At 38.7% G+C, this 15265-nt stretch overlaps 1 protein-coding gene across 1 annotated transcript; it reads left to right on the forward strand.

Annotated features, from left to right (window-relative positions):
• Window positions 1–229: 229 nt before the first annotated feature.
• On the forward strand, window positions 230–14670 carry HMMR (hyaluronan mediated motility receptor). Its single transcript, XM_075715430.1, has 18 exons — window positions 230–275; window positions 1425–1523; window positions 2148–2224; window positions 3076–3156; window positions 3918–4106; window positions 4453–4539; window positions 5071–5171; window positions 6383–6457; window positions 7476–7654; window positions 8481–8629; window positions 8940–9154; window positions 9611–9727; window positions 10530–10688; window positions 12414–12566; window positions 12677–12776; window positions 13016–13192; window positions 13725–13887; window positions 14651–14670. Exons 1-18 carry the CDS (start codon window positions 230–232, stop codon window positions 14668–14670), a joined length of 2187 nt encoding a protein of 728 aa, XP_075571545.1.
• The last annotated feature ends 595 nt before the right edge of the window (window positions 14671–15265 follow it).

The following is a 15265-nucleotide window of genomic DNA, read 5'->3' on the forward strand; positions in this document are numbered from 1 at the left end:
TCGGCCGTCAGCCGCCCGCCCCGCGCATGCGCATGCGCCCGCCCCGCCCCGGCCGCCGCTTCCCACCCACCCCCGGGACAGCGGTGCGCGTGCCCCGTGCGAGGGGCGCTGATTGGCTGAGCCAGCCCCGGGCGGGGGGAGCTGATTGGCTGCCCGGGGCGCGTGGCGGTGGCCGTTGGTGCCTTTGAATGCCGAGAGGGCCGCGCTGCGCGGGGCGCTGTCCGCCGCCATGGCCTTCTCCAGGGCGCCGCTCCGGCGCTTCAACGAGAGCTCCGGTACGTGCGCGGCGGTCTCCCGTCCTCGGGTGGCGCGGGAGAGGGAGCCCGAGCCCTTCGTAGTAGGGCCGGAGGGGGAGGGGGGACCGGCGACCGGCCTGCGGTTGCCTTCGTGTGTCCCGGTCCTTTTGCCTGTACTCCCCCTGTGAGGGGGGTTGCCTGTAACAGTGTGTTTGAGGGCCTCTTGTCTAAGCGTTTGTAGGAGTCTCCTTCTGAGGAAGAAAAATTCTGGCTGCAGGTCGAATCCTGGTCGTAGGTTAACGCCTACTATATATAGTAGTGAACATATATATATATATAGGTAGCTATGTAGTAAATAAAACGGCGACAAACCAGGATTTGCTAGCCTTCCGATATTGTGACACAAAACTACAAGAGAAATGAATAGAACTAGTCACAACTGAAGCTACTGAGAGCATTTGCTAATGTAAAATTTTCTCACAGTGGTTTTTTGCTTGTAGCTGAATGCCTCTGCCACTGTCACCTGTTCTCATATTAAATTAAGTTGCTCCCATTTGCAGAAAGTTGAAGCAAGTAGATAAGCATTTATTGGGTGCGACAACCTGACTATAATAAGTGTATGAAGAATTTGTAGCCATCTTGTTTCTGTCTACTGTTGCCCTTAATTGCTTAATTTTTTAAAAAAACTTTCAGATTTTTTATAAAAGTTTAAGTAACTTGGTTCTTTGGAGGAAAAGTTTGGCATTCAATAACATCTAAGTAGCCTCTTCTAAACTTGAAGATGATGTTTAAAAAAAAAGTTTGCTTTTTATCCTTTAACACTTTAGATTGGCTTTTTCACCAATTAGCATTAAGACCCTCTAACCATTTGGGTTTTTTTCTTTATGGAAGTTAATGCACTGCTATCATGAATAAGATGCCTTGCAATATTTTATATGTAAATCACAGTTTCTAATTTTGTTAGTGGTGTAATAAACAAACTCTTCCCCCCCACCATATGTGCTGTATATTTTCTTTTCTTTATATGGAGGATGAGGAGAACTGAGACTCCAGCTGTTGGCTGGTTCTCTTTTTTTCTTTTTGTAAGTGGATTTAACTTAGATGTGTTACCAGCCTCAATTCATCGAAGTTGAAAACCTGATCGTTTACCTTAATAGTTCTCTACTGTTCTGAAAATCTCATTTCTAGTATGTACCCCACTGCAAGGATACTATGATGTTAAATCTTCAGACGCACTGAAAAGTTCTCTGTCCTCTGAAACACATCAACGGGTTAGGAAAGAGAAGAGTAAGTAGTCCTGAAAGTTGCACAGAACACAATGGTATGATATCTTTGAATGCTACAATTGTGAGTGCTTACACACTGTTGCTGCTCTGTTCATGTTTAGAAACTGTGTTCTGTTGCAGGGGCTCATTGCCTACCTTCCAGGTCAAGGGGATAGCAGCTGTAAAAACATGTCTAACTGAATATTCCAAAAATAGCTTTATATGTAACTTCTGATAATTAGGGGGACCTCTGGAGATCAAATAAATGATTTAACTACTTAATTAACCTTCTTTTTAGTGATTTTTTTTTTCCCCATATTTTTTTCGGATATAACGCATCCCTCGGTTGAAAACTGACAGCATGGGTCTGGATGGTGGGGGGGAAGCTTGGCAGAAGCTGAATTCTCAAAACTGACTCTCATCTGGTAGTCTCTCTCTAAATTGCCCAGGTGACTAATATTGAGCTGCTTGCTTGTAATAAGAAAACAGCTGGCATTGGGTTGCAAAGTGCATAGTCTAATAAATCAGGTGGCATTCTGTCTTTTGTATAAAAAGCCAGTTAACCTTGTCTAGTTCAGTTAAATTTTCCTCACTATGTGCATGCACGCCCTCTTCCTTCACCATTCTTTTCTACATTCTTCTGCAGGTGAGACAAATCTGAACAGTGAGAAGAGTGCACGTACCCCTGTAACTGGAAGGAGACTCACATCTCTTGGGTCAACAGTAAGATTGTTCTGTCCTGTCTGTAGCACTGTTAAATTCCAGCTAAAGTTCACTGTGACTAGTTAAATCATGTAGCCCCCTTATACAATTACTATTAACTTACCTGAGCAAACTATGAAATGTGTTACTGTGCCTGTATTCCTTAGTAACTAAGAAGGAAAAATGAAATTGCAGCATCTTTGGGAATCATGTGATGATTACTTGGGACTACAGAGTGGCTTGTTGTTACAGAGGTGGCTTGGTGTTACAACATTGGGGTTTTTTGCCTCTTGCTCCCCATGTAATTATGGTGCAGCTACTTCCTTTTAAGAATATTGTGTTTCTGCTTTCATATGGTGGACAGGGCAGAGCAGAAACCTAGTGGTAAAAGAAACAAAGAGGGGATGATACTGTATATACAGGTTCTCAGTGTAATGTGTGAGGATATGGATTTGAAGATGCATAGCTTAACAAGTTGAAAAATGATAACCCTGACTTACAAATTTAGTTTACTAGTACTCACGTTGTAGGATGAAATTCTGCAAACAAGCCTGTGGTTAAGAGATTTAAGTGGGTTTTTTATGGCATTTAGGGGATGGTAATGTCTCAAACTTACTTAATCTCTGTCCTGTCACCATGGTTATGAGCTGTCTGTTCAGAGTAATGCCTATGAGAAAGTACAATGGTAAAACCCATCCTAACCTGATACTTGTCTGCCCTGTATGTGAGAGATGTTTGCTTTTATTTTGTGTGTGTGTATCTTTAATAGTATTGTCTATAGGAAGGCACCTACTCTTATATTTAATTTGTTGTTAAACTAGTATGCAGCTAGAGATCAGTTTAAATATTTCTAATACATCTCTTTTCAAAAGCCAGGACATGGGACTCTGAAGCCTAAAAAAGATCCTACCCTTATGAAAGAGAAAAAGAAACAGAAAACACTGGAGAAGGAGGTATGAATACATTATGTGAGTGCAATCCTGTAATGTGTTTCCCACTTACCGTAATAAAAAATACAAGCTGGTAAAATTAGCCTCTTTTGCATAACATAGCATACAAGTAGTCTGCAAACAGCTCTGTGCAGAGCAGAGATTATCAAATGTTATGCTATGTAGAAAACATTGGGTTTGTTAATGGAAGTACATAAATTCCTACTGATTGTGAACAGGTATGCAGCCAGTCTTTTTTTTTTTCTTAAAAGAAAAAAAGAGGGAGAACCAAGTCCTATGTTCTCTACCCCAAAAAGGTTCTGTTTTATTTAACAACTGTTTGCTGAGATTTTTGCTTAATAACTGACATAACTTTAAAGTTTAAGAGGTGGATAGCTTTTCCTTATAAGTACACTTCTGTGTACTAATCTATGCCTCATGTCTCAAATGTCACATTCTGTCTTTCTGTTCTACAGCTGAAGAGGAGAGTTGGCTTCTGTTGCAAGTTGCAGCTAGGACTATTCTACCTTTAATATGTACTGGCTGAGTAGCATAAAATGTCAGATGAAATGCTAGGACTGCAAATCTGTGGTGTGTAATAACGGATGATTGTGGTGATTCTGTTATCTCCTTTCCTGTGAATGACAGTTGAAGATAGATATTCTGAATGAAAGTTAACACAGTTTAGATACTTAGCCTCTCCAAGAAAACAACAGGCATAAACTAAGGATGTTATTTGAGAAGAATAAGAGTAGGAAATAAAGAAAATACCTCTTTTGTTTTAGATTCGTGCATTAGTGAGAGAGCGCGGAGAGCAGGATAAAAAACTTCAGGCTCTGGATGAGGATTTTGTTAAGATTGAAGCAAAGCTGAGTGCTGCAGTTCAGGAGAAAACATCTCTCTTGGCAAATGTTGCATGCCTAAAAAAACAGCTTCTGGAACTAACAAGAACCAATGAACTACTAAAGTCAAAGGTATTCACAGAAATAAGTGTTTTGACTTTGCTGTTATTCAGACAAATAAGCAAAAATTTGCTTTGACTTTGCTGTTATTAAGCATCCTGGGCAAGAAGAAACTTTCGTTGCTGATCAGCATCTGTTTCACATTCCCCGTGCCCCTTTGTTGCCACAGGGATAGAGCATGTCTGGTTTGGGATCTTGTGTGCTTCTGTATAAAGACAGAGTGGGACCCGCTAACATCCATCCCAAGGATGGGTAGAGATCAGTGTTGTGGTTGGGAGGGGGATACTTAAAAGATTGTGTGAAGAGTAATTCATGTGAAGGAGTTATGCTTAGTGGCTTTATATTCATCTCTAATAAGCTGTCTGAAGATGTTGTGCAGAAGAAAATGAGCAGCCTATGCATGGAGTTAATGAAGCTCAGAAAGAAGAGGGATGCTAAGGAAAAGGTATGACCATTTGCACCACACAGGATAGTAATTCTGAGCTGTTCAGGAGCAGACAATGAAGGGGTTACAACAGAACTGCAGATCCTGTTTTGTTTCTGTCCTCAGCTTGGTAGATTCTTCTATTTTCAGTAGAGTGAAAACAGAGAAAGAAAGAAAGATTGAACAATGAATGATTTTGACTTTGCTGTTGAGGTGCAGAGTAAATCTGAGTTCAAGTAAGGAAGCGTAGAAATACCTCTGTTACAATATCAATCTGTTGGTCAGACTACTAATTTCTTTGAAAACCAGTGGTTCTAAGTATAGTTTGAAGCTCTTAACATGTTTATGTTTTTCAGGGGGTGGTGGTGGTTGTTCTAACAAATGGCTAATATCTTTACAGAAGGATACTTTGAATCACATTTAGCATAATAGCAAGCACTATCATCAAATTGTAGTTATGAATTAATTTCATTTTACCACTGCCTCTTAGACAATGTTTTTTTTTTTTTACTAAATCTCTTTTTGGTGGTAATACTTGTCTCTTTTTTTAAGACTGCACTTGCAAAGCAGGAAGATATGGAAATGAAGCTGCAGGAAGTGCAAAGGAATCTGGAGCATTCAAAAGGAAAAGTAGCACAGTTAGAAGAAAAACTGTAAGTAGTAAGCAAAGGAATTGACTTAGATGACATGATATCATCTAGCTGTGCTTACATGCCTATACCTTATAGTAAGCATGTAGTTTGGGGAAAAATACAGGCCATCTCCCTACTGAGAAGGAACAGAAATTATTAGTATTTGTGACTTGGAATAAATTTGATGGAATGAAGTTTTAGGAACTGCTATATTCTTATAAAATAAACACATAAAATACTGTTCCTCTAGTGTATCTAACCTTTTCCCAAAAGACAAACAATATCATCTCAACCCTTTGTCTTCTGGTGTGGTATGGGTGGAGTTTTCTTGGCTGTGGGGTGCGGAGGGAAGACATGTATCTTGAGAAAAGAATCACCATTCCTCTTGGAGCAAGACATTCATGTAGACTGGATGCTTCAGCGTCTGGTTCTTCAGACTAGTAAGTTAGGAATAAGCAAGAATGAAAAAGTATTGGACCAGGAGCTGAGATCCTAATTCAGTAGCCAGGCATTTTACACAGATTTGATGAACATGTGTGTGTTCTTCAGCTAAGTGTATTGAAGAGCAGTTGTAGTGCCTTCAAAGTTGCTTCATAGTGACCACATTCTTTGAAGAAAGGCAACTGCGAAGTGTCGTGGCTGAAGAAGCTGTGGGTAGGAAGAGAGAGTTCCAAATCAACGCTTTCTGTTCTGCCCGAATAACTTCATTTGCTGCACAGAAACAGTGCACTAGCATATAGGCTATTTCTGAGGATGGTGACCTAAGATTGATGAACTTAAGGTATATTTTGTCTCAATTTTACATGATTAGCACTGCAGCATCATTCTTATGCTTTCTTAACATCCAAGTGCTCAAATATGAGCGGAATTTTTATACTTACATTAGAGTCAAAATACACAAAGATAATAATGCAGGCAGTGCAATTCACAAAGGGAGGAAATGATAATTTGTCTAGCTAATGCAGCTGTTCTAGCATACTTGCTTGTGGCAGAATATGGCTCAGCATCTTTACTGCAAATGAGAAGACCATATGGAACAATTATCAAAAGAGGGTCGAATCACCTCTTAGAGCCAATGCCAGTTTGTCAGTCAAACTGGATTATGAAAAGTGTGTATTACTACTAAGTCATGATTCAATGGTTTATTTCTACTTGCTTATCTGTAAACAATAGCTAACAAGTAGCTCTGAATTTGTTTAAATACATCCATCATGAAAAGTTCCTGGTTTTAGGTCTGCTACTGAGAGAGAGAAAGTTGAAGAAAAGTCTGACACTGAAAAACTCCTGGAATATATCACAGAACTCAGGTAACAACAAATTGTTCTTGAGTTGGACTGGGTAAGTTGAAAGGCAGTAAAACTAAGCCTTGTTTATGACTGGTGAAGTAGAACCTTGGCAACAATTCTGTTTAACAGTATTAAAATAGAGGGGGGGGAAAGAAATCAGAGGTTTTTTCCACACAATGGAAAGGAGTTGTAAGATTATTTTAATTATCTTTCTAAATGTCTCTGTGCTTTTCTGGGCTAAGCAATAATATGGAGGAGTTTTGTATCAGGGTCCTGAAATCATATTTTTAGCCTGAGTTATTTGTGCATAAATCAAGCTAAATCCTTTCCCTCTAAGGTACTGGCAGTAATGTCTTTTAGCTCTCACTTGTAAAACAATGTACAGTAGGGCAAAAAAACCCTCAATCTTGGCTTCTGGTGACCTTTACAATACTTTGATATGCATTTAAGAGTTGTGATGAATTATGTATGTATGAGTGTCAGTCTGATTCTAAAAATTACTAATCCCGTGCTTTGTAACTGATTGAAACTCTAACCAGTCTTCACAGTAATGTGTCCCTAGCTTAGAACATGATGAAAATACAGAAGTATTTAAATTTAACTAGTTCACTCTTGGTGCCCCCCCATCAATTTCCTCATTAAGAGATTCCTCTTTAACTGCATCTATATCTTAATTCTGCTTATTCTTGTAAAATCTGGTTTATTATTGTGTATGCTTTTCTGTCAAAACTCAGCTTTGTAAAAAAAAAAGGATGTAGAAGTCAGCTGTAAATCAATTATAGCAACTAATTCTGTTTTAATCGAACTTTTATTTTATTTGATTGTATAAGTTTCTTTTAAAACAAAACATCAGTGTTGAAATAAATCACTTTTAATCCTAATTAACCTGTCTTAATGTGCAAAAACTTGTGTCTGGGAAAGTAGGTGAAGCCAATTTTCCTGTTGGAAACCAACGCTCCTAAGCATTTTTCCTTTGTGCTGAAGTGTAAGCTTACAAACAAAATTTAGTGGTAACAAATAACTGAATTTTCTCCTACAGTAGTGTTGCAGAAACAGTTGAGAAATACAAACTAGATATTGCCCAAATGGAGGAGATACTGATAAAGAAAGACCAGGATATTGGGATCTTGAGGGATACCCTCAAAACAAAAGAGGAAGAATCATTTAAACTGATAAAAGAACTTAATGAAAGATGTCAATTGCTTCAAGAAGAAAAAGGTAATTATTAGTGCTTGTATGCTGTTCACATATGTGGGATCACTGACGTGTCTTAAAGCATCTCAAATAGGTTTGTTCTAAAATGTCAACTTAGACTGGTTTGTTCCAAGTTAAGTCATGTTTCTGAGCTCCAGCTGAAAATAGGTATATTTCTAACAGTGTAGAAACTACCTTGAATCTAACATTTAAGTCTAAATTTGTATTTTCATGGAAGGTTACCAAGGTAGATAGTATAGCAATTAAAATTGTTTACATAATAGGAATGGCTTTAGTCTGAAAGCTGAAGGCAAATGACTTGTTCCTTTCTCTTCATTGAGAAGCTGTATGATATTGTCTCAATCCACTGTTAGTGGCTTGTGCACAAGTTCATTAAGGTATTGGGAATGTGTCTAGGGATCTTTCCTCACCTCTTTCCCCCACTCTTCCCCCAAAATCAGCAACTGCAGCCTGAGACTGGTACTCGGTTCTCTGTGTACCAGTTGGTTTGTACGTGCTACTACGTGGAAGGAGCTTTGGGGAAGTCATTTAGTTGTTTTTCCCCAGCAATACTGCTCTCTGATGAAGGCTAATTGCTTGATCCAAAGATTCCTGCTGTTAAGATTATTTTTAAAGTGGTATACTTTCAGCCAATTTTGAGGAGTTTCCAGATAGATTAAAGATGTGGTTTGGGTGTTCTTGTTTGTGTTTTTGGTGTGTTTTTCCACCCCACACCCTCCCTTGCCTAACTAACTTCAAAGCTAGGATGGAAGTACTATGAAGATAGATGTTGTAGTTCTTTAGAGAAAGAGAAGGGAATTTGTGTTACATTGACAGTTCCTCTATGCAGAGAAAGAGTTGTCTGAGAGCAGAGGAAAATTCCTGAGTATGAATGCTGAAATAGAAGACCTGAAAAAAAAAATCAGCTTAGAAGAACAAGAACATCAAAAACTGCTTCAGAAACATGAGGAGATGGTCTCTCAGCTGCAGCAAGAGAAGGTAAATACAGACTATAAATTAGTCTAAAAACAGACTGTAATCCCAATCACTAGCACTAAAGGTTCTGATTTTGGTTACACATGAGTTTGCTCTATTATTAATGGTCTAACCTGTGGATTGTACAAGTGTGTGCTGGCAAGCAGAAACTCTGTGTGGTCCAGCATCTCTGAGAATTGTAGCTGGTATGATGTGTGTTTTGGTTCTTCCTGTAGATTTGAACTTATTCCTGTGCTTTAAAGTTTGAACGTTGCAAATTAGCCTTTAATATCTAGAAAAGTGCTGGTAGTTTTAAATTCACTCTGGCTTGCAGGAGTCATCTGCATCAATGCAGCAGAAGTTACTAGAACTCCAAGATGAGGTAACAAGTGAGAGACGCCTTCTTGAAGAAGAGCTGAATGATACAATGAATGAGCTGAATAAATTGCATGCTAAGGAGAAGAAAGCTGAAAAGTTGGTGAAGCGGTTGGAACAAGAAATCAAATCTCAAGCTCTCGAACTTGCACAGATAGAAGTAAAGTTGAAACGGTTTGTGAAATAAACTTTCTGATTCTAAAGCTTTGAAAGGAAAAATGTTAAATCAGTAGCATAAACAAAGATTCTGAGTCTAATTCAGGTTTTAAAAATACCTGAACAGATCTATATTTATTTCTTGCTGGTTGTTGATTATTGATACCAACTAGAACTAATCCAGTTGAGTGACTTGAATCAGTTTTATATTGCCTTAAAACCGTTTCATTAGTGTGCTATCAGGTGTTCAATCTATTCTATAGCTATCTTGGAAAATAAGGGGAGGGGAAAATGCTTAGTTAAATCTGCCATGAAGATTGTGCTTTAATACATGAGAAGCTGTGGCAGAAAAGTTACTGGTTTGTCAAATTAATTTATTGCTGCCACACTAAGCCTTCTGTAACTGGCAACAGCATTTGGTAATGTGTTCAGACATACTTATCTCCAGCGTGGAATGCTGAATTTTTATTTCAGGAAGAATGCTGAGTTGGAGCAAATCAATGAAATGCACAGCAATGCTATTTTGCAAATCCAGGAAGAGCATAGCAATACATTGCATAAACTTGGAAAGACTGTTGCTGAGTTTGAAAGGTATTTGTTTCATTAAGATCTAGGATGGGGATTATCTGTCAGATTAAAATAAAATATGCTGTTTATTTATGTGCTTGGGTACGTAACACTGTATATGAGTATTAGTGTGGTATTAGAGCAGAGGATTTTTGTGATGGAGTATTTGATGGCATTAAGAAATTCGTTTATTCCTTTTGATTACTAGTCAAGTGTGGTGACATATTCAGAATCCAGTTCAGGAAACTGGATGTTTCCTCTTCCAAAGTGAATTGAATTAGAATACTCAACTGCTCTTGAATCTCAGTGAGAGTAGTAACTAGTGATGGTGTTCTCTTTGCACTGAAATCTCTTGCAAAAAACCTTCTTGTTTAGGCTTAAAACTTGCTCTGAATCGAGATTATTTTCCTACAGTTCTTGCAGATCTTTCCTCTCAAAATATTCACATTGTGGAAGTATTTAAAAAGTTATAGTGTTGTTGCTAAGTATGCAAGGCACCCATGAAGGATCCAGTGGGATATTTGCTAATGCAAGTTGCAGATAGTAGGTCTTTTGTGTTTTAAAATATCTACCAAAATGTGAAAATATCTGTATAAGCAGAAACGCTATGACAAATTCTGTGATGGCTTTATGGAAATGTGTGTTTGGGTTTGGTGGCTTTTTTTAGCTTTGGATTTATCAGTGCTAGAACACTGTCATATCTCCAGATTATAAAATCTCTTATACTTGTTAGCGTGAGCTTATATTGCTCTTGTAAGGTCTGAACATATCAATCTGTATTTTGTTTAAAGTAACAAGATTTTTCATATTTGCATTGGAATACCAGCTACAAGACGACAATAGCTGAAGAAATATGCAGTCTTAAACAGGAGAACATGTCTCTGCAAGAAGAAGTGGTCAACCTAAAAAAAATAGGCCAAGACCATCTACAGCTGCTTCAGGAAGCAGAGTACACTAAAAATGAAGCAAAAGAAGAATGTGCAAGGTACTAGATAGACAAACTTTTCCTTAAGTTAACGAATGCCAGCTGAGGCTTGCTGCCTTAACTAGAATTTAACATGGTGCTCTACCAAATAAAATCAGTATTTGGTGTAAGCTAAAGTTTCTTCCTTTTCCTGGTGTGGAGGGTTCAAAATATTGACAGACAAAATTAATTAAGTTTATATGCATTAGGAAACCGGTCTGTTCAATCAATTGCTTTGACTTTTTCCTTTATGTGGAACATATAGGGAAAGGAAAATACTTAACTGGAACATGTTGGAATATTGTCTTTATCAGAAATATCAGTTATAGTGACTGCTCTACAAGTAAGATCCACAGGGGCAGACAAACAAATACTTAATGCAGAGCTCACCCTTTGCCACTGAATAATGTGTCACCTCAAATGCTGCTCACAAGCAAATGCCTGTTAACCATCCATGAATTACCATGCTGCAGTGAGGTAAACAAAGGTACTCTCTCTACCTATTATGAAGCACCACAGTGCAGCTGATAAGTAGTAACACCCAAGAAGTTGTCTTAGGCCACTAGCTGAGGACATGTTTCTCTGTCTAACAGCAGCTTAGTGGTGCGTGTTCTCCTTCCAGCTCACTGCACAGAGCTTGAGAAAGTCCTTTGCTGTGGGCAGGTAACTGACTATTTGAGGAAATCGGGGTGTTTGGTCTTAAAAGGTCCCAGTGTACAATCACCTGTATTAGGCAACTATGGTAACTGTCTGTACATGAGTTGCATTATGGAACATATTATGTATGTGTTCGAAGATTTCCTTCCCCACCTCTTTTAATGTAGTACCTAACTTCTGAAGTTGAAGCTGGATTTAAGTCAACTATGCTCTAATCTTTTTAACTGTTGCATGTGGATAAATGACTTACTCAACTGCATTAAAATGCTGGTTTTGCCCAACTGAATTGGGCATTTCTGATCTTCCCCACTCTATCTCTTTGATTTATAAAATGCCTCTGTAAAGTTTTGTAAGGCTTCTGCTGTCTTGTTCACCCATAGTCAGTATATTAAGATTGTTCAGAGGACTATTACAGCTTACCCCAGCTTATTTTAAAACACCTGTGCTGCTTAAGATGTTGCCTTTTCTTTCCTCCCCACCTGCTTAATATTGCATCCAGTTTCCATTAGAGCTGGTAAAAACAGCTGAAGAGTTATTTCCTGTTTGATTTGCTGGTTGAGTGTGGCAGGGAAGGGATTCTTAGTCTCCACCTAGGTAATACAACAAACAGCTGAGGTCGGAGAGGGAAGGCAATGCTTTAGGTGCAGAGTTTTTTAACCCTTGGGTACATCCACACTGAACAGTCTTGACTAGTTTCTGCTTAAGCAAACCTCTGCATGTGAAGTCTAACTACTAAAGTATCTTCCACTAAAAGCTGCTGGCATTAAACAGTCATAAATAAGAAACATACCATCTTTCCTTGCTTCAAAAGCAAGAATCACAGAATTGTTTAGGTTGGAAACTTTAAGATCATCCAGTCCAACTGTTAACCTAGCACTGCCAAGTGCTTCATAGGAGAAGTTAAATATTGTACATCTTGAACTTGATTGCTTTCTGTATTGTTGTTCTCTTGTAGCACTGTTTGTGCAAACCTTTGTTTTGGTGGTTCTACTACCAGCTTTTCAATCATGGTTATTTGTCTTTTCAGATTTAGAGTAGTGTAAAAAAAAGAATTAAGGGTTCATTAAAGATGAATTATACTTTCCTCAGGTTGCTTTTAGAAGTCCAGACGAAGCTTGCACTAAAAGAAGCAGAAACAGAGAGAACGAAAGAGTCTTGCCTTGCACAAATGACTGAACTTCAGGAAAAACTGGAAGAGCAAACTGAAGATCTGAAAAGAAAACTTGAAGTGGAAAGATCAAGGTGACTTTTCTCAAACTAAACCTGTGTATTGTAGCACATCAAAGTTTTAGTGTGAAGAAGGGCTGAGAGCCAACAATGAACTTAATGAAACTCCACTCCTTGCTTTTTAGGAAAACCATAAATGAAGATGTGACCTCTAGCTTAAAAGAAGAGATAAAGACCTGGCGTAATCTATATGAAGATTTACATAACAAAACTAAGCCTTTTCAGGTGTGTTATGAAGTAGATGTTTATTAGTAACAGTTGACTTAAGACTTGTGCAGTTGACTCAAGTTCTACTCTTGAGAAGTAAACATTTCCCATTCTAAGCCATTTATCCTGCAACGGTTTCCTAAGTTACTATCCCTTGAGCCAGCTATTCCCCTTCCCGAACCAATCTTTCTTTGTAGATTTCAATTCAGTAAAAAGTTATGCTTAAAGATTTCTAAAAGATTCAATATCTATTTCAGCAACAACTAGATGCGTTTGAGGCAGAGAAGAATGCGCTCTTAAATGAGCATGGTGCAGCCCAGGAAGAACTGAATAAACTAAGTGATGCGTATGCTAAACTACTTGGCCACCAGAACCAGAAGCAAAAAATCAAGCATGTTATGAAGTTGAAGGAAGAGAATACCCACCTGAAGCAGGTTTGTGAAATGAAAAGTTAGAAATCTGCAAGCTATTCATTTGCCTGATTCCTTTGTTGCTCTAAAGATTTATAAACTAATCCTGCAAACTATTTGCTTTCTAAGGTTCTTAAATTCCCTGCAAGGGCTAGATTAGAACAAACCACTGGCCTCAAGAAACACCAAGACAATCTGTTTTAGTTTCATTTGAATATGTGATATACAGAGAGATCACCAGTGCAAATAACTACTCCTACTCTTAGCTTAGTTGGTTTTTCTTACCTCTTTTGGAGGTTCTAGGCTTAGAAAACTATCTACTGAAAGCAGCACCTGAAAGTTTCAGGCTACTGTACTGCTTAGTGGTGTTATACAGCAATTATACAGTAGTGCCAGTTTCTCTACACCTGTATGTTTGTGTTTGGTTTTTAATGCTGTAGATAATTGTGTATGTATGTTTGTGTTTAGCATTAGTCAAAAGGACTACTTCAGTAAAGGATGAAGCAGGCTTTTCTCCTGTTCTTAATCTGACTTCCAAGTATTATGTTTTTGTTAGGATGTCTCAAAACTGCGTGCATTGCTAGCAAAAGAAAAGCAAACCAACAGAGATCTTCAGGAGCAGCTATATGCAATTCAGGGCATTAGGCGTTTTGATCCTTCCAAAGCTTTCCAGCATGATAGCAAGGAAAATATTCCTCCAAAAACTCCTTTTAAAGAAGGTAAGCTTAGATATTGATGTAACCATGTCCTTGTACCTCTTGAACTTAACCAGAGAAGCTATGACAGTCTTGCATGGTCTGCTGCATTTGGGGAAGGAAGGGGAATGGCATCTCTTGTGTGTTTCACAGCAGATGTTGGAAGGCTGCATCTATGGGGTACTTCCAGTGTATGGTTTGCTATTGGGCTTTCCAGCCCAGTTTCTTAGAACCTGACCCGAGCAGGTGGTCTGTTGGGTCAGACCACAGAAAGTGTTTGGGAGGAAGAGGAAGGAGTGGGTTACAGAGTATTGGCTGGTTTGCATGATCTTGCAAGATGTGAACTTTGCTTTGCTGCTGTGTATCACCTACAATTTTCCTTCTGTGGTACAGCTTGCACATTACAGCTAATCAGGTGACAGCACCTCCTGCACGGGTGGGAGTGGTAAAAGTGGCTCAGCCAGATGTTTGAGCCCTGGTTCTTTAGCTGCAGGACCTTATACTCTGTAGGTGTAAAGGTAAGATGCAAAAGGCCTGCAGATGAATGTGGAGTGGAGTGAAAGGTGGCAAGAGCATGGGAGTGCATGAAGGGAAACAGCGTAGGAGAGTGTGAGAGGCTATAGATCTCAACCAGACCTTCATTTTACAGTATATTCCAGGGTCTGAAATTCTGGTTTGCCTGTTATGTGGAGTGTAGTGCCTTCCTTCCCCCAGCAAACAAATAATTACTCGATGTGGTGGCAGCAATAGTGAAAAACCCAAACTTAGTAATGTTTTTCCATTGCAGGTAATAAAAACAAAATTTAATCTCTTCTTGGTATTAAGAAAAATACATAAATTGCCCATAAATTCATGTGCTACAGAAGACTTCAACAGACTACTTGTTCAAGGTGAACTTGGGTGCTGTATATATACAAATTAGTAGGAGTGCTGGAGAAATGGCCCAAATGATATATATTTTTAGAAAAACTGTGCTTGGTCATACCCTTACTGAGAAGCCATAGGTGACTGTATGTTCCAAAATCCTGGTAACATCGTTGCACTCTTGAACCCCAAAAAGTGTTCACTGTTTCACTCTTTTTGTGGGCTGAAGCTGCTTAGTTTGTTTTTGACAGAGCAGCTTAAGTTCAGAAAAGGTAAATAAGCACTGGAGAATGAGGGTGACAAATCTGATTTTGTGAAAGATGGCTTTTTGCATCTGTATCATGTTTAAAATTTTATGTTAAGTTATTTCTGCTATTTATGGTTATTTCAATACCAATTGGCAGGAATGCTGCCAAGAGACCCTCTGTGGCCTGCATAATGTAGAACCAATGTAGAAAACTGGACTGTACAGTTAGTTTTCATATTCTTAATGGGATCTATATTCAGGGCATGCTAATGTAAATCCTGGGGCTAGATA

The sequence above is a fragment of the Pelecanus crispus genome, chromosome 8 (assembly GCF_030463565.1).
Source record: "Pelecanus crispus isolate bPelCri1 chromosome 8, bPelCri1.pri, whole genome shotgun sequence".
Taxonomy (NCBI): Eukaryota; Metazoa; Chordata; class Aves; order Pelecaniformes; family Pelecanidae; genus Pelecanus; species Pelecanus crispus.